The following is a 20,000-nucleotide window of genomic DNA, read 5'->3' as shown; positions in this document are numbered from 1 at the left end:
TAGTTGAAGTGCCAGGCAGCTGCTGCATGGCTGGGGATTATGCGTGGACTGTGCAGTGAGAGGGATGACGAGCAGTGATTGGATGATGCCTCTATTGTTGCCCTCCCATTAAATTACTATCACAATCATTTTAGCAGACACTCTTATCCAGAGCAATTTACAGGAGCAATCAGGGTTAAGTGCCTTGCTCAAGGGCACATCGGCAGATGTTTCACCTAGTCAACTCGGGGATTAGAACCAGCGACCTTTCGGTTACTGGCACAACACTCTTAACCACGAAGCTACCTGCCACCCCAATCATTACAGTAATAACAGATGTTAGTTTAGCTGGATGTGATTTAAGAATCAATTTGAATCAATTTGATAATTGTGGACTGGGTTGATGGATTCTATAGATTATTTTATAGGTTACGTGATTGATGTCACATTATATACAGTTGAAGTCGGAAGTTTACATACACCTTAGCCAAATACATTAAAACTCAGTTTTTCACAACTCCTGACATTTAATCCTAGTAAAAATTCCCTGTCTTAGGTCAGTTAGTATCACCACTTTATTTTAAGAATGTGAAATGTCAGAATAATAGTAGAGAGAATAATTTATTTAAGCTTTTATTTCTTTCATCACATTCCCAGTGGGGGGTCAGAAAAAAAGTGTGTATATATATATATATATACAGTTGAAGTCGGAAGTTTACATACACTTAGGTTGGAGTCATTAAACCTTGTTTTTCAACCACTCCACAAACTCCACTGTAGTTTTGGCAAGTCGGTTAGGACATCTACTTTGTGCAGGACACAAGTAATTTTTCCAACAATTGTTTACAGACAGATTATTTCACTTATAATTCACTGTATCACAATTCCAGTGGGTCAGAAGTTTACATACACTAAGTTGACTGTGCCTTTAAACAGCTTGGAAAATTCCAGAAAATGATGTCATGGCTTTAGAAGCTTCTGATAGGCTAATTGACATCATTTGAGTCAATTGGAGTTGTACCTGTGGATGTATTTCAAGGCCTACCTTCAAACTCAGTGCCTCTTTGCTTGACATCATGTGAAAATCAAAAGAAATCAGCCAAGATCTCAGAAAAAAAATTGTAGACCTCCACAAGTCTGGTTCATCCTTGGGAGCAATTTCCAAACGCCAGAAGGTACCACGTTCATCTGTACAAACAATAGTACGCAAGTATAAACACCATGGGACCACGAAGCCGTCATACCGCTCAGGAAGGAGACACGTTCTGTCTCCTAGAGATGAACGTACTTTGGTGCGAAAAGTGCAAATCAATCCCAGAACAACAGCATAGGACCTTGTGAAGATGCTGGAGGAAACAGGTACAAAAGTATCTATATCCACAGTAAAACGAGTCCTATATCGACATAACCTGAAAGGCCGCTCAGCAAGGAAGAAGCCACTGCTCCAAAACCGCCATAAAAAAAGCCAGACTACGGTTTGCAACTGCACATGGGGACAAAGATTGTACTTTTTGGAGAAATGTCCTCTGGTCTGATGAAACAAAAATAGAACTGTTTGGCCATAATGACCATCGTTATGTTTGGAGGAAAAAGGGGGATGCTTGCAAGCCGAAGAACACCATCCCAACCGTGAAGCACGGGGGTGGCAGCATCATGCTGTGGGGGTGCTTTGCTGCAGGAGGAACTGGTGCACTTCACAAAATAGATGGCATCATGAGGAAGGAAAATGATGTGGATATATTGAAGCAACATCTCAAGACATCAGTCAGGAAGTTAAAGCTTGGTCGCAAATGGGTCTTCCAAATGGACAATGACCCCAAGCATACTTCCAAAGTTGTGGTAAAATGGCTTAAGGACAACAAAGTCAAGGTATTGGAGTGGCCATCACAAAGCCCTGACCTCAATCCTATAGAAAGTTTGTGGCCAGTACTGAAAAAGCGTGTGCGAGCAAGGAGGCCTACAAACCTGACTCAGTTACACCAGCTCTGTCAGGAGGAATGGGCCAAAATTCACCCAACTTATTATGGGAAGCTTGTGGAAGGCTACCCGAAACGTTTGACCCAAGTTAAACAATTTAAAGGCAATGCTACCAAATACTAATTGAGTGTATGTAAACTTCTGACCCACTGGGAATGTGAATGAAATAAATAAAAGCTGAAATAAATCATTCTCTCTACTATTATTCTGACATTTCGCATTCTTAAAATAAAGTGGTGATCCTAACTGACCTAAGACAGGGGATTTTTACTAGGATTAAATGTCAGGAGTTGTGAAAAACTAAGTTTAAATGCATTTGGCTAAGGTGTATGTAAATTTCCGACTTCAACTGTATAATATGCTTGGGGCCGTGTAGATCCATACCTTTTTGAAATGTGGTTCAATAATCATTCAAAGTGATACAGCTACAGAGCATTACAATGGCTTGAGACAATTATAGAAACATGTTAAATCATTTTACCTTCAACTTGACTCCACTTAATGTATACAAGGCATTGTTATATGGCACCCTATTCCCTATGTAGTGCACTACTTTTGACCAAGGCCCGTAGGACTCTATAGGGAACAGGGTACCATTGGGGACACAGCCATTAAGTCCTGTGGCCACCCCCACAGCATGTGACAGGAAAACGATCGTTCTGAAAGATGAATAGTGTTGTTCATCAAACGGTAAGAGAGCCGTTACAGCCTAATACCTGCCAGACACACTGAGCAGTTAACTACAGGTCTGGAATCAGATAACACTACTATTCATTAGGAGTGACTGCCAGACACACTGAGCAGTTAACTACAGGTCTGGAATCAGATAACACTACTATTCATTAGGAGTGACTGCCAGACACACTGAGCAGTTAACTACAGGTCTGGAATCAGATAACACTACTATTCATTAGGAGTGACTGCCAGACACACTGAGCAGTTAACTACAGGTCTGGAATCAGATAACACTACTATTCATTAGGAGTGACTGCCAGACACACTGAGCAGTTAACTACAGGTCTGGAATCAGATAACACTACTATTCATTAGGAGTGACTGCTGAATGCAGCCAACCTATACCCAAACACACCCTATGGATGACTGTGCTATGGCAGGGTGATACAGGAGTTTATGTCCTAGTGCGTTTTAGACCAGAGCAGAGCAGGCCACAGTCAGAAACAGTAGACTCCTTTTAGAGCAGAGCAGAGCAGGCCACAGTCACAAACAGTAGACTCCTTTTAGAACAGAGCAGAGCAGGCCACAGTCAGAAACAGTAGACTCCTTTTAGAGCAGAGCAGAGCAGGCCACAGTCAGAAACAGTAGACTCCTTTTAGAGCAGAGCAGAGCAGGCCACAGTCAGAAACAGTAGACTCCTTTTAGAGCAGAGCAGAGCAGGCCACAGTCAGAAACAGTAGACTCCTTTTAGAGCAGAGCAGAGCAGGCCACAGTCAGAAACAGTAGACTCCTTTTAGAGCAGAGCAGAGCAGGCCACAGTCAGAAACAGTAGACTCCTTTTAGACCAGAGCAGAGCAGGCCACAGTCAGAAACAGTAGACTCCTTTTAGAGCAGAGCAGAGCAGGCCACAGTCAGAAACAGTAGACTCCTTTTAGAGCAGAGCAGGCCACAGTCAGAAACAGTAGACTCATTTTAGAGCAGAGCAGAGCAGGCCACAGTCAGAAACAGTAGACTCCTTTTAGAGCAGAGCAGAGCAGGCCACAGTCAGAAACAGTAGACTCATTTTAGAGCAGAGCAGGCCACAGTCACAAACAGTAGACGCCTTGTAGAGCAGAGCAGAGCAGGCCACAGTCAGAAACAGTAGACTCCTTTTAGAGCAGAGCAGAGCAGGCCACAGTCACAAACAGTAGACTCCTTTTAGAACAGAGCAGAGCAGGCCACAGTCAGAAACAGTAGACTCCTTTTAGAACAGAGCAGAGCAGGCCACAGTCAGAAACAGTAGACTCCTTTTAGAGCAGAGCAGAGCAGGCCACAGTCAGAAACAGTAGACTCCTTTTAGAGCAGAGCAGAGCAGGCCACAGTCAGAAACAGTAGACTCCTTTTAGAGCAGAGCAGAGCAGGCCACAGTCACAAACAGTAGACTCCTTTTAGAGCAGAGCAGAGCAGGCCACAGTCACAAACAGTAGACTCCTTTTAGAGCAGAGCAGGCCACAGTCAGAAACAGTAGACTCCTTTTAGAGCAGAGCAGAGCAGGCCACAGTCAGAAACAGTAGACTCCTTTCTCATTCATGGCTTCTGTCTTGGGTAGGCATTGGCCAGGCTTGCAGTGCAGGGGACTGTTCTGTAGTAGTGGATATTGGAAGAGCAATGACTGATGTTATTTCATTTTACATTTTAGTCATTTAGCAGACGCTCTTATCCAGAGCGACTTACAGTTAGTGAGTGCATACATACTTTTTTAATTTTTCATACTGGCCCCCCGTGGGAATCGAACCCACAACCCTGGCGTTGCAAACGCCATGCTCTACCAACTGAGCTACATCCCTGCCGGCCATTCCCTCCCCTACACTGGACGATGCTGGGCCAATTGTGCGCCGCCCCATGGGTCTCCCAGTCGCGGCCGGCCTTCGACAGAGCCTGGATTCTAACCAGGTTCTCTAGTGGCACAGCTAGCACTGCGATGCAGCGCCTTAGACCACTGCGCCACTAATGTGTTATTATATTGAATAAGACTGTAATAAAGATAGAGGTAAGGTCATTGACGGTCATGTTAATACCCCTCTATACTAAGATATTCCAAGATCAGACTATAGTGTTACTGAAGGGGTCTATTCTCTCGCCTTTTATTTTTCCCCAATTACATTCACAACATGGATGGACTAATCATGTATTTGACATGCATGGACATTCATCCATCTGTCCAACCAACCGAACGACAAGGGTTTCTTCTTGCCCTTGTGAGAACATCATTCTACATCTTACCTCTGTTCCTTTCTACCTCAACATTCAAGTTATATGATGAGAACATTGATTGATTGTTTCTGTGGACAGGTGTCTTTTATACAGGTAACAAGCTGAGATTAGGAGCACTCCCTTTAAGAGTGTGCTCCTAATCTCAGCTCGTTACCTGTATAAAAGACACCTGGGAGCCAGAAATCTTTCTGATTGAGAGGGGGTCAAATACTTATTCCCCACTGTAGATAAAGTGACAAGGGTTTCTTTTTGCCCTTGTGAGAACATCATTCTACATCTTACCTCTGTTCCTTTCTACCTCAACATTCAAGTTGTATGGTGAGAACAACATGGAACGCCACTATGATTTATCTTCTACAGACCATAACTTCTCAAATCACTTCAGTTTTGAGATGTTGTTGTTGTCAGACAGAGTTAGATAAAGGCACCTTGTTTTTCCTCCTCTCTGTATTTTGGCTCTTATTCATCGCCACAGCAAGTTGTCTGCCTTTCTTCCACAGGGTTCATTATCATCAGCATTATTATCATTCATTATTGTAATCATCATTAGAATACATTATCATCTGTTTTTGTTGACTGCTGACCAGTCTTCCCTGATTACATTTCGAGATTTGAAAATGATTGACAATGTAGATACTGTTAGGTAGAGCTGGGACGATGAACCGTAAATGATGGACGCTGACCATACCGACCATTTATCGTGGGCATTCTGCTGATATCGTTCATTAGGATAAGTAGCCTATACTAGAGAAATGTGTTTGAAATAAAATAAGTTCATATTGGTGATTGTTAATGGAACAATTGATAGCTACAACATTCAAACTAGTAGTAGTAGTTTAAAGTGTAATTTAAATGTACATTAATCTTGTACATTTTTCGTTCAATTTATCATTATCGTATTAATTCAGTCAATTTATCGTTAGCATATTAATTCAGTCAATTTATCGTTAGCATATTAATTCAGTCAATTTATCGTTAGCATATTAATTCAGTCAATTTATCATTATCATATTAATTCAGCCAATTTATCATTATCATATTAATTCAGTCAAATTATCATTATCATATTAATTCAGCCAATTTATAATTATCATACTAATTCAGTCAATTTATAATTATCATATTAATTCAGTCAATTTATAATTATCATATTAATTCAGTCAATGTATCATTAGCATATTAATTCAGTCAATTTATCATTAGCATATTAATTAAGTCAATTTATCATTATCATATTAATTCAGCCGATTTATAAATATCATATTAATTCAGTCAATTTATAATTATCATATTAATTCAGTCAATTTATCGTTAGCATATTAATTCAGTCAATTTATCGTTAGCATATGAATTCAGTCAATTTATCATTATCATATTAATTCAGCCAATTTATCGCTATCATATTAATTCAGTCAATTTATCATTATCATATTAATTCAGCCAATTTATCGCTATCATATTAATTCAGCCAATTTATCGTTATCATATTAATTCAGTCGATATGGATTTTTGTCAGCCAGCTCTACTGTTGTGGCTTCTTGTACATTACAGTACTGACACACACACACACACACACACACACACACACACACACACACACACACACACTTGTGTAGATTTCCATTCAGTGCTGTGAACTAAATTAATGCTTAATTGAGTGAGTAGTGTTGCTTTCTGGTTCATTGGTCATGTATGGAGACGTTTCAGCTCTACGGAAGCCTTCATTAACACTGTGTTCAGTTCATGGCAAAGAACGGCGCCGGAGAAGATGGCTGCCGTTTTACAGCCCTCTAACCAATTGTACTATTATGTGTGTTTTTCCGCGTTATTCGTAATTTATTTTGTACATAATGTTTCTGCCATCGTCTCTTATAACCAAAAAGAGCTTCTGGATATCAGGACAGCGATTACTCACCTCGTATTGGACGAAGATTTTTTCTTCAACGAGGCGGCCGCGAATGATATCCTACAGACACCCGACAAGGCCCAAATCCCCGTCATTCGCATGAGGAAGAGTCGGAGATATCGTGGACGTAGGTCGGGGTGCCTTGTAAGGATCCGACGGCGAGCGAGTAAACTGCCTCTTCCATCAATCCTATTAGCCAATCTTCAATCATTGGAGAACAAATTGGATGACCTAAGATTGCGGTTATCCTACCAACGGGACATTAAAAACTGTAATATCTTATGTTTCACCGAGTCGTGGCTGAACGACGACATGGATAACATACAGCTTGCGGGCTATACGCTACATCGGCAGGATAGAACGGCTGACTCCGGTAAGACAAGGGGTGGCGGTCTGTGTATATTTGTAAACAACAGCTGGTGCACAAAATCAAATACTAAGGAAGTTTCGAGGTTTTGCTCGCCTGAGGTAGAGTATCTTATGATAAGCTGTAGACCACATTATTTACCAAGAGAGTTTTCATCTATATTTTTCATAGCTGTCTATTTACCACCACAAACCAATGCTGGCATTAAGATTGCACTGAATGAGCTGTATAAGGCCATAAATCAACAGGAAAACGCTCATCCAGATGCAGCGCTCCTAGTGGCCGGGGACTTTAATGCAGGGAAACTTAAATCCGTTCTACCTAATTTCTACCAGCATGTTAAATGTGCAACCAGAGGGAAAAAACTCTAGACCACCTTTACTCCACACACAGAGACGCATACAAAGCTCTCCCTCACCCTCCATTTGGCAAATCTGACCATAACTCTATCCTCCTGATCCCTGCTTATAAGCAAAAACTAAAGCAGGAAACACCAGTGACTCGGTTAATAAAAAAGTGGTCAGATGACGCAGATGCTAAGCTACAGGACTGTTTTGCTAGCACAGACTGGAACATGTTCCGGGATTCTTCAGATAGCATTGAGGAGTACACCACATCAGTCACTGGCTTCATCAATAAGTGCATCGATGATGTTGTCCCCACAGTGACCGTACGTGCATACCCCAACCAGAAGCCATGGATTACAGGAAACATCCGCACTGAGCTAAAGGGTAGAGCTGCCGCTTTCAAGGAGCGGGACTCTAACCTGGACGCTTATAAGAAATCCCGCTATGCCCTCCGACGAACCATCAAACAGGCAAAGAGTCAATACAGGACTTAGATTGAATCGTACTACACTGGCTCTGACGCTCGTCGGATGTGGCAGGGCTTGCAAACTATTACAGACTATAAAGGGAAGCACAGCCGCGAGCTGCCCAGTGACACAAGACTTCCAGACGAGCTAAACCACTTCTATGCTCGCTTCGAGGCAAGCAACACTGAAGCATGCATGAGAGCACCAGCTGTTCCGGATGACTATGTGATCACGCTCTCCGTAGCCGATGTGAGTAAGACTTTTAAGCAGGTCAACATTCACAAGGCCGCAGGGCCAGACGGATTACCAGGACGTGTACTCCGAGCATGTGCTGGCCAACTGGCAAGTGTCTTCACTGACATTTTCAACATGTCCCTGACTGAGTCTGTAATACCAACATGTTTCAAGCAGACCACCATAGTCCCCGTGCCCAAGGACTCTAAGATAACCTGCCTAAATGACTACCGACCCGTAGCAGTGACGTCTGTAGCCATGAAGTGCTTTGAAAGGCTGGTCATGGCTCACATCAACAGCATTATCCCAGAAACCCTAGACCCACTCCAATTTGCATACCACCCCAACAAATCCACAGATGATGCAATCTCTATTGCACTCCACACTGCCCTTTCCCACCTGGACAAGAGGAACACCTACGTGAGAATGCTATTCATTGACTACAGCTCAGCATTCAACACCATAGTGCCCTCAAAGCTTATCACTAAGCTAAGGATCCTGGGACTAAACACCTCCCTCTGCAACTGGATCCTGGACTTCCTGACGGGCCGCCCCCAGGTGGTAAGGGTAGGTAACAACACATCTGCCACACTGATCCTCAACACGGGGGCCCCTCAGGGGTGCGTGCTCAGTCCCCTCCTGTACTCCCTGTTCACCCATGACTGCATGGCCAGGCACGACTCCAACACCATCATTAAGTTTGCCGACGACACAACAGTGGTAGGCCTGATCACCGAAAACGATGAGACAGCCTACAGGGAGGAGGTCAGAGACCTGGCCGTGTGCTGCCAGGATAACAACCTCTCCCTCAACGTGACCAAGACAAAGGAGATGATTGTGGACTACAGGAAAAAAAAGAGGACTGAGCACGCCCCCATTCTCATCGACGGGGCTGTAGTGGAACAGGTTGAGAGCTTCAAGTTCCTTGGTGTCCACATCACCAACGAACTATCATGGTCCAAACACACCAAGACAGTCGTGAAGAGGGCACGACAAAGCCTATTCCCCCTCAGGAGACTGAAAAAGATTTGGCATGGGTCCTCAGATCCTCAAAAAATTCTACAGCTGCACCATCGAGAGCATCCTGACTGGTTGCATCACCGCCTGGTATGGCAACTGCTTGGCCTCCGACCGCAAGGCACTACAGAGAGAGTAGTGCGTACGGCCCAGTACATCACTGGGGCCAAGCTTCCTGCCATCCAGGACCTCTATACCAGGCGGTGTCAGAGGAAGGCCCTCAAAATTGTCAAAGACTCCAGCCACCCTAGTCATAGACTGTTCTCTCTGCTACCGCACGGCAAGCGGTACCGGAGTGCCAAGTCTAGGTCCAAAATACTTCTCAACAGCTTCTACCCCCAAGCCATAAGACTCCTGAACAGCTAATCATGGCTACCCGGACTATTTGCACTGCCCCCCCACCCCATCCTTTTACGCTGCTGCTACTCTGTTAATTATTTATGCATGGTCACTTTAACTCTACCCACATGTACATATTACTTCAACTACCTCAACTAGCCGGTGCCCCCGCACATTGACTCTGCACCGGTACCCCCTTGTATATATAGCCTCCCTACTGTTATTTTATTTTACTTCTGCTCTTTTATTCTCAACACTTTTTATTTTTTATTTTTAACTTTTTTGTTAAAAATAAATGCACTGTTGGTTAAGGGCTGTAAGTAAGCATTTCACTGTAATGTCTGCACCTGTTGTATTCGGCGCATGTGGCCAATAAAATTTGATTTGATTTGATTTGATGGCAAGGTGCCAGCAGCCTTCATTAACACTGTGTTCAGTTCATGGCTAGGAGACAGTAGCATTTATTAACACTGTGTTGAATTCATGGCTAGGAGACAGTAGCATTTATTAACACTGTTGAATTCATGGCTAGGAGACAGGAGCATTTATTAACACTGTTGAATTCATGGCTAGGAGACAGTAGCATTTTGATGAGGCATCACATCACGGTATGTCTGTTGAAATGCATGTAGCCTTCAAAACAGAGACTGAATATCAAAGAGCAATGAATGAAAACACGCCAGATCAATCATTTGATTATTTCAAGTTTATTTTTTTCTCTAGACAATTTATTTCATTTTTAACACAAAACAACCAAGGCATTAAACAAAATAAAAAACACAAATCCAAAACCATAGGGAGATGTTTTCTTGATAAATGATAAGCTATTTCATGGCTATGATATTCTGTTATGTGCCCTTAAGGAAACACAAGAATCGTTCCCATATCTTTTTGGAGTATGTATTATTTTTCTCCAGCCTCTTTTCTAACATGATTTCATATGTTGTTTTTATCAACATATTCATCCACTCCGTGAACACTGGCTCATTAGACCTTTTCCAATGTTTCAGGACCAGCCTTAACACTGACACAATACCTCAACACTGACACAGCTACTCATTCAAGGGTTTTTCTTTATTTTTACTATTTTCTACATTGTAGAATAATAGTGAAGACATCAAAACTATGAAATAACACATGGAATCATGTAGTAACCAAAAAAGTGTTAAACAAATCAAAATATATTTTATATTTGAGATTCTTCAAATAGCCACCCTTTGCCTTGATGACAGCTTTGCACACTCTTGGCATTCTCTCAACCAGCTTCACCTGGAATGATTTTCCAACAGTCTTGAAGGAGTTCCCACATATGCTGAGCACTTGTTGGCTGCTTTTCCTTCACTCTGCCGTCCGACTCATCCCAAACCATCTCAATTTGGTTGAGGTCGGGGGATTGTGGAGGCCAGGTCATCTGATGCAGCACTCCATCACTCTCCTTCTTGGCGTATCGCTGCAGAATGCTGTGGTAGCCATGCTGGTTAAGTGTGCCTTGAATTCTAAATAAATCACTGACAGTGTCACCAGAAAAGCACCCCCACACCATCACACCTCCTCCTCCATGCTTCACGGTGGGAACTACACATGCGGAGATCATCCATTCACCCACACCGCGTCTCACAAAGACACAGCGGTTTGAACCAGAAATCTCCAATTTGGACTCCAGACCAAAGCTCAAATTTCCACCAGTCTAATGTCCATTGCTCGTGTTTCTTGGCCCAAGCAAGTCTCTTCTTCTTATTGGTGTCCTTTAGTAGTGGTTTCTTTGCAGCAATTCGACCATGAAGGCCTGATTCATGCAGTCTCCTCTGAACAGTTGATGTTGAAATGTGTCTGATACTTGAACTCTATGAAGCATTTATTTGGGCAGTTAACTCTAATGAACTTATCCTCAGCAGCAGAGGTAACTCTGGGTTTTCCTTTCCTGTGGCGGTCCTCATGAGAGCCAGTTTCATCATAGCGCTTGATGGTTTTTGCGACTGCGCTTGAAGAAACTTTAAAAGTTCTTCACATTTTCCATATTGACTGTCCTTCAAGTCTTAAAGTAATGATGGACTGTCGTTTCTCTTTGCTTATTTGAGCTGTTCTTGCCATAATATGGACTTGGTCTTTTATCAAATAGGGCTATCTTCTGTATACCACCCCTACCTTATCACAACACAACTGATTGGCTCAAACGCATTAAGATGGAAAGAAATTCCATAGATTAACTTTTAAGAAGGCACACCTGTTAATTGAAATGCATGCCAGGTGAATACCTCATGAAGCTGGTTGAGAGAATGCCAAGAGTGTGCAAAGCTGTCATCAAGGCAAAGGTTGGCTATTTGAAGAATCTCAAATATAAAATATATTTTGATTTGTTTAACACATTTTTGGTTACTACATGATTCCATATGTGTTATTTCATAGTTTTGATGTCTTCACTATTATTCCACAATGTAGAATCAATCAATTTCAATCAATCAATTTTATTTTATATAGCCCTTCTTACATCAGCTAATATCTCGAAGTGCTGTACAGAAACCCAGCCTAAAACCCCAAACAGCTAGTAATGCAGGTGTAGAAGCACGGTGGCTAGGAAAAACTCCCTAGAAAGGCGAAAACCTAGGAAGAAACCTAGAGAGGAACCAGGCTATGAGGGGTGGCCAGTCCTCTTCTGGCTGTGCCGGGTGAAGATTATAACAGAACCATGCCAAGATGTTCAAAAATGTTCATAAGTGACAAGCATGGTCAAATAATAATCAGGAATAAATCTCAGTTGGCTTTTCATAGCCGATCATTAAGAGTTGAAAACAGCAGGTCTGGGACAGGTAGGGGTTCCATAACCGCAGGCAGAACAGTTGAAACTGGAATAGCAGCAAGGCCAGGCGGACTGGGGACAGCAAGGAGTCACCACGGCCGGTAGTCCCGACGTATGGTCCTAGGGCTCAGGTCTCTCAGTTGGCTTTTCATAGCCGATCATTAAGAGTTGAAAACAGCAGGTCTGGGACAGGTAGGGGTTTCAGTAACCGCAGGCAGAACAGTTGAAACTGGAATAGCAGCAAGGCCAGGCGGACTGGGGACAGCAAGGTGTCAGCATGCCCGGTAGTCCTGACGTATGGTCCTAGGGCTCAGGTTCTCAGAGAGAAAGAGAGAACGAGAGAATTAGAGAGAGCATACTTAAATTCACACAGGACACTAGATAAGACAGGAGAAGTACTCCAGGTATAACCAACTAACCCCAGCCCCCCGACACATAAACTACTGCAGCATAAATACTGGAGGCTGAGACAGGAGCGGTCCGAGACACTGTGGCCCCATCCGAAGAAACCCCGGACAGGGCCAAACAGGAAGGATATAACCCCACCCACTCTGCCAAAGCACAGCCCCCGCACCACTAGAGGGATATCCTCAACCACCAACTTACAATCCTGAGACAAGGCCGAGTATAGCCCACAGAGGTCTCACCACAGCACAAACCAAGGGGGGCGCCAACCCAGACAGGAAGATCACGTCAGTAACTCAACCCACTCAAGTGACGCACCCCTCCCAGGGACGGCATGAAAGAGCACCAGCAAGCCAGTGACTCAGCCCCTGCAACAGGGTTAGAGGCAGAGAACCCCAGTGGAGAGGGGAACGGCCCGGCAGAGACAGCAAGGGCTGTTCGTTGCTCCAGAGCCTTTCCGTTCACCTTCACACTCCTGGGCCAGACTACACTCAATCATATGACCTACTGGAAGAGATAAGTCTTCAGTAAAGACTTAAAGGTTGAGACCGAGTCTGCGTCTCTCACATGGGTAGGCAGACTGTTCCATAAAAATGGAGATCTATAGGAGAAAGCCCTGCCTCCCGCTGTTTGCTTAGAAATTCTAGGGACAATTAGGAGGCCTGCGTCTTGCGACCGTAGCGTACGTATTGGTATGTGCGGCAGGACCAACTCGGAAAGATAGGTAGGAGCAAGCCCATGTAACGCTTTATAGGTTAACAGTAAAACCTTGAAATCAGCCCCTTGCCTTAACAGGGAAGCCAGTGTAGGGAAGCTAGCACTGGAGTAATATGATCAAATTTCTTGGTTCTTGTCAGGATTCTAGCAGCCGTATTTAGCACTAACTGAAGTTTATTTAGTGCTTTATCCGGATAGCCGGAAAATAGAGCATTGCAGTAGTCTAACCTAGAAGTAACAAATGCATGGATTAATTTTTCTGCATCATTTTTGGACAGAAAATTTCTAATTTTTGCAATGTTACGTAGATGGAAAAAAGCTGTCCTTGAAACAGTCTTGATATGTTCGTCAAAAGAGAGATCAGGGTCAAGAGTAACGCCGAGGTCCTTCACAGTTTTATTTGAGACGACTTTACAACCATCAAGATGAATTGTCAGATTTAACAGAAGATCTCTTTGTTTCTTGGGACCTAGAACAAGCATCTCTGTTTTGTCCGAGTTTAAAGTAAAAAGTTTTCAGCCATCCACTTCCTTATGTCTGAAACACAGGCTTCTAGCGAGGGCAATTTTGGGGCTTCACCATGTTTCATTGAAATGTACAGCTGTGTGTCATCCGCATAGCAGTGAAAGTTAACATTATGTTTTCGAATAACATCCCCAAGAGGTAAAATATATAGTGAAAACAATAGTGGTCCTAAAACGGAACCTTGAGGAACACCCGAAATGTACAGTTGATTTGTCGGAGGACAGACCATTCACAGAGACAAACTGATATCTTTCCGACAGGTAAGATCTAAACCAGGCCAGAACTTGTCCGTGAGACCAATTTGGGTTTCCAGTCTCTCCAAAAAGAATGTGGTGATCGATGGTGTCAAAGGCAGCACTAAGGTCTAGTAGCACGAGGACAGATGCAGAGCCTCGGTCTGACGCCATTAAAAGGTCATTTACCACCTTCACAAGTGCAGTCTCAGTGCTATGATGGGGTCTAAAACCAGACTGAAGCATTTCGTATACATTGTTTGTCTTCAGAAAGGCAGTGAGTTGCTGCGCAACAGCTTTTTCTAAAATTTTTGAGAGGAATGGAAGATTCGATATAGGCCGATAGTTTTTTATATTTTCCGGGTCAAGGTTTGGCTTTTTCAAGAGAGGCTTTATCACTGCCACTTTTAGTGAGTTTGGTACACATCCGGTGGATAGAGAGCTGTTTATTATGTTCAACATAGGAGGGCCAAGCACAGGAAGCAGCTCCTTCAGCAGTTTAGTAGGAATAGGATCCAGTATGCAGCTTGAAGGTTTAGAGGCCATGATTATTTTCATCATTGTGTCAAGAGATATAGTACTACAACACTTAAGTGTCTCTCCCGATCCCAGGCCCTCGCAGAGCTGTGCAGATCCAGGACAGCTAAGCCCTGGAGGAATACGCAGATTCAAAGAGGAGTCCGTAATTTGCTTTCTAATGGTCATGATCTTTTCCTCAAAGAAGTTCATGAATTTATTACTGCTGAAGTGAAAGCCATCCTCTCTTGGGGAATGCTGCTTTTAGTTAGCTTTGCAACAGTATCAAAAAGAAATTTTGGATTATTCTTATTTTCCTCGATTAAGTTGGAAAAAGTAGGATGATCGAGCAGCAGTGAGGGCTCTTCGGTACTGCACGGTACTGTCTTTCCAAGCTAGTCGGAAGACTTCCAGTTTGGTGTGGCGCCATTTCCGTTCCAATTTCCTGGAAGCTTGCTTCAAAGCTCGGGTATTTTCTGTATACCAGGGAGCTAGTTTCTTATGACAAATGTTTTTCGTTTTTAGGGTGCAACTGCATCTAGGGTATTGCGCAAGGTTAAATTGAGTTCCTCAGTTAAGTGGTTAACTGATTTTTGTCCTCTGACGTCCTTGGGTAGGCAGAAGGAGTCTGGAAGGGCATCAAGGAATTTTTGTGTTGTCTGAGAATTTATAGCACGACTTTTGATGCTCCTTGGTTGGGGTCTGAGCAGATTATTTGTTGCGATTGCAAACGTAATAAAATGGTGGTCCGATAGTCCAGGATTTTGTGGAAAAACATTAAGATCTACAACATTTATTCCATGGGACAAAACTAGGTCCAGAGTATGACTGTGGCAGTGAGTAGGTCCAGAGACATGTTGGACAAAACCCACTGAGTCGATGATGGCTCCGAAAGACTTTTGGAGTGGGTCTGTGGACTTCTCCATGTGAATATTAAAATCACCAAAAATTAGAATATGATCTGCTATGACTACAAGGTCTGATAGGAATTCAGGAAACTCAGAGAGGAACGCTGTATATGGCCCAGGAGGCCTGTAAACAGTAGCTATAAAAAGTGATTGAGTAGGCTGCATAGATTTCATGACTAGAAGCTCAAAAGATGAAAACGCCATATTTTTTTTGTAAATTGGAAATTTGCTATCGTAAATGTTAGCAACACCTCCGCCTTTGCGGGATGCACGGGAATATGGTCACTAGTGTAACCAGGAGGTGAGGCCTCATTTAACACAGCAAATTCATCAGGCTTAAGCCATGTTTCAGTCAGGCCAATCACATCAAGATTATGATCAGTGATTAGTTCATTGACTATGACTGCCTTTGAAGTGAGGGATCTAACATTAAGTAACCCTATTTTGAGATGTGAGGTATCACGATCTCTTTCAATAATGGCAGGAATGGAGGAGGTCTTTATCCTAATAAGATTGCTAGGGTGAACACCGCCATGTTTAGTTTTGCCCAACCTAGGTCGAGGCACAGACACAGTCTCAATGGGTATGGCTGAGCTGACTACACTGACTATGCTATTGGCAGACTCCACTAAGCTGGCAGGTTGGCTAACAGCCTGCTGCCTGGCCTGCACCCTATTTCACTGTGGGGCTAGAGGAGTTAGAGCCCTATCTATGTTGGTAGATAAGAGGAGAGCACCCCTCCAGCTAGGATGGAGTCCGTCACTCCTCAGTAAAAAATAGTAAAAAATAAAGAAAAACCCTGGAATGAGTAGGTGTGTCCAAACCTTTGACTGGTACTGTAGGTACAAAGCTTTTTTTAAAATCCCATGAACACTGGCTTTATCACATATCATCTGACCTGTATAACCCTCCCTGTGTCCCTCCTAGCCTCCTGTATAACCCTCCCTGTGTCCCTCCTAGCCTCCTGTATAACCCTCCCTGTGTCCCTCCTAGCCTCCTGTATAACCCTCCCTGTGTCCCTCCTAGCCTCCTGTATAACCCTCCCTGTGTCCCTCCTAGCCTCCTGTATAACCCTCCCTGTGTCCCTCCCTAGCCTCCTGTATAACCCTCCCTGTGTCCCTCCTAGCCTCCTGTATAACCCTCCCTGTGTCCCTCCTAGCCTCCTGTATAACCCTCCCTGTGTCCCTCCTAGCCTCCTGTATAACCCTCCCTGTGTCCCTCCTAGCCTCCTGTATAACCCTCCCTGTGTCCCTCCTAGCCTCCTGTATAACCCTCCCTGTGTCCCTCCTAGTCTGTCCCGCTGAGCTTCCACAGCTCTGCCCTGTATAACCCTCCTAGCCTGTCCCTCTGAGCTTCCACAGCTCTGCCCTGTATAACCCTCCTAGTCTGTCCCTCTGAGCTTCCACAGCTCTGCCCTGTATAACCCTCCTAGCCTGTCCCTCTGAGCTTCCACAGCTCTGCCCTGTATAACCCTCCCTGTGTCCCTCCTAGCCTGTCCCTCTGAGCTTCCACAGCTCTGCCCTGTATAACCCTCCTAGCCTGTCCCTCTGAGCTTCCACTGGGAGGCTGCTATTGCTTCCCCCTCTTCACCCCCATTTCACAATAAAGAAAATAAAATAAACAGGACTAACGTAGTGAATGATCAATGATCACTTTTCTATAGCACTTCCAAAAACAAACAAATACTCACCTACTGTTGTCAGGGTGTGCTCAACCCCACCCACCGACAGGAAAGACCGGGCCCGGCTGGGCATGTAACCGAGGTCACCCACAAACCCCAGGGTCAGTAGGCCTACAGGCTATACAGGCTCTACTGTGTCAGTAGGCCTACGCTGTCTACTGCGGACATGGGAGGATCATTTAGACCCTCCGACTTACATTTAAGTCATTTAGCAGACGCTCTTATCCAGAGCAATTAGGGTTAAGTGCCTTGCTCAAGGGCACATTGACATATTTTTCACCTAGTCGGCTCGGGGATTAGAACCAGCGACCTTTCGGTTACTGGCACAACGCTCTTAACCACTAAGCTACCTGCCGACTTGAAAGCAAAAACACACTGTTTATAATCAACAGTCTAAATAAACAAGTCACGTGTTTCAGGTTTGAGCCCAGGGATCCCTTCATTGTGTAACTCAAAGTTAATTCGCTAACATTAGATTATTTCTTATTATTTGAATCATCCCCAAGATCTTTTTCCATTTTCCTTTTACCTATCCCTTCATTTTCCCGAGCGCCTATGTCCTTGTCCTCTGAAGTTTAGACATAGGAGCTCGGGAAAAAACAAAGGAGAAGTGAAAGGAAAATGGCAACAGAAAAGTGAGGAGAACAACATTGAACCTGGAATTAGAGATGGCGCTGCCCTGATATGACCTACTACATTATGGTTTAGGGTTTTCAACAGGCAGTCTCATCATGTAGTCTCAAGACTAACAAGAAAAGTGGAAAGAGAATTTGATTGGAGGACAAAGTATTGTCCCCTGCCTCAGAAGACATCTACAGTAGCTAGGTTGAAGGATCAAGATATTACGTAAAGACCGAAAAATGTATGCGCTCACTAACTGTAAGTGGCTCTGGATAAGAGCGTCTGCTAAATGACTAAAATGTCGAATGTAAATGTTCCCAAAGTCCGCCACGTTTTTCTGCTCTTTGGATTTACTCCTGCATTGGTGATGGTCTTCGTCAGTCTGTCTGGGCTAGATTATCCTGTATGATGTCATCAGCTGGTCTTCGTCAGTCTGTCTGGGCTAGATTATCCTGTATGATGTCATCAGCTGGTCTTCGTCAGTCTGTCTGGGCTAGATTATCCTGTATGATGTCATCAGCTAGCTAGCAATGTGATCCCATATCAATACTGCGTCCTGTTCATTGGGTCTGTACATGTGATCCCATATCAATACTGCGTCCTGTTCATTGGGTCTGTACATGTGATCCCATATCAATACTGCGTCCTGTTCATTGGGTCTGTACATGTGATCCCATATCAATACTCCATCCTGTTTATTGGGTCCTTACATGTGCTAGTCCAGATCATCTGTAAACTATGTGTACTCTGCTCTAGTCCTCCATCCTCTTTTAATACAATGTTCCTAACACAAGTATCTGTGTTGAATGTTTGTCCCGTCTCTCTTCATAGGGAGCTGTACCGTGTTAGTCATACTGTACTGTACCACTGTAGTAGAGTGGTAACCATGGTAGTCATACTGTACTGTACCACTGTAGTAGAGTGGTAACCATGGTAGTCATACTGTACTGTACCACTGTAGTAGAGTGGTAACCATGGTAATCATACTGTACTGTACCACTGTAGTAGAGTGGTAACCATGGTAATCAAACTGTACTGTACCACTGTAGTAGAGTGGTAACCATGGTAATCATACTGTACTGTACCACTGTAGTAGAGTGGTAACCATGGTAATCATACTGTACTGTACCACTGTAGTAGAGTGGTAACCATGGTAGTCATACTGTACTGTACCACTGTAGTAGAGTGGTAACCATGGTAATCATACTGTACTGTACCACTGTAGAATAGTGGTAACCATGGTAATCATACTGTACTGTACCACTGTAGTAGAGTGTTAACCATGGTAACAATACTGTGCTGTACCACTGTAGTAGAGTGGTAACCGTGGTAATCATACTGTACTGTACCACTGTAGTAGAGTGGTAACCATGGTAATAATACTGTACTGTACCACTGTGGTAGAGTGGTAACCATGGTAATAATACTGTACTGTACCACTGTAGTAGAGTGGTAACCATGGTAATAATACTGTACTGTACCACTGTGGTAGAGTGGTGACCATGGTAATAATACTGTACTGTACCACTGTGGTAGAGTGGTAACCATGGTAATCATACTGTACTGTACCACTGTGGTAGAGTGGTAACCATGGTAATCATACTGTACTGTCTCAATGGGTTGTGGGTTGTTTACCTCTATTTGTGTTGAATTAACTCTTCTTTCCATTTATTCCATGCCAAAACAGAAATTCATGATGAAGGTAAGTTCATTAGCGTCTGCTTCTCCCCCTCCTGCTGTGGGTGTGTCTAAGGTCCCGTAGGAGCCCCTGGCTCCTGGCGTCTCTACCCAACCCTGTTACCCCTACAGTATCTCCCTAATCCCACCTCCCTCCCCCTGGCTCCTGGCGTCTCTACCCAACCCTGTTACCCCTACAGTATCTCCCTAATCACACACACCTCCCTCCCCCTGGCTCCTGGCGTCTCTACCCAACCCTGTTACCCCTACAGTATCTCCCTAATCCCACCTCCCTCCCCCTGGCTCCTGGCGTCTCTACCCAACCCTGTTACCCCTACAGTATCTCCCTAATCCCACCT

General features: G+C 43.9%; 1 protein-coding gene across 1 annotated transcript in view; it reads left to right on the top strand.

The window, feature by feature from the left end:
- Window positions 1–20,000, top strand: part of LOC121564974 (ryanodine receptor 2-like) — a 165,116-nt gene that overhangs the window by 38,397 nt on the left and 106,719 nt on the right. The window contains 1 exon segment of the mRNA XM_045222019.1: window positions 19,652–19,666. Coding sequence (XP_045077954.1) covers window positions 19,652–19,666 — 15 coding nt within the window.

The sequence above is a fragment of the Coregonus clupeaformis genome, chromosome 1 (assembly GCF_020615455.1).
Source record: "Coregonus clupeaformis isolate EN_2021a chromosome 1, ASM2061545v1, whole genome shotgun sequence".
Taxonomy (NCBI): Eukaryota; Metazoa; Chordata; class Actinopteri; order Salmoniformes; family Salmonidae; genus Coregonus; species Coregonus clupeaformis.
This window is presented reverse-complemented; position numbering and strand designations above follow the sequence as displayed.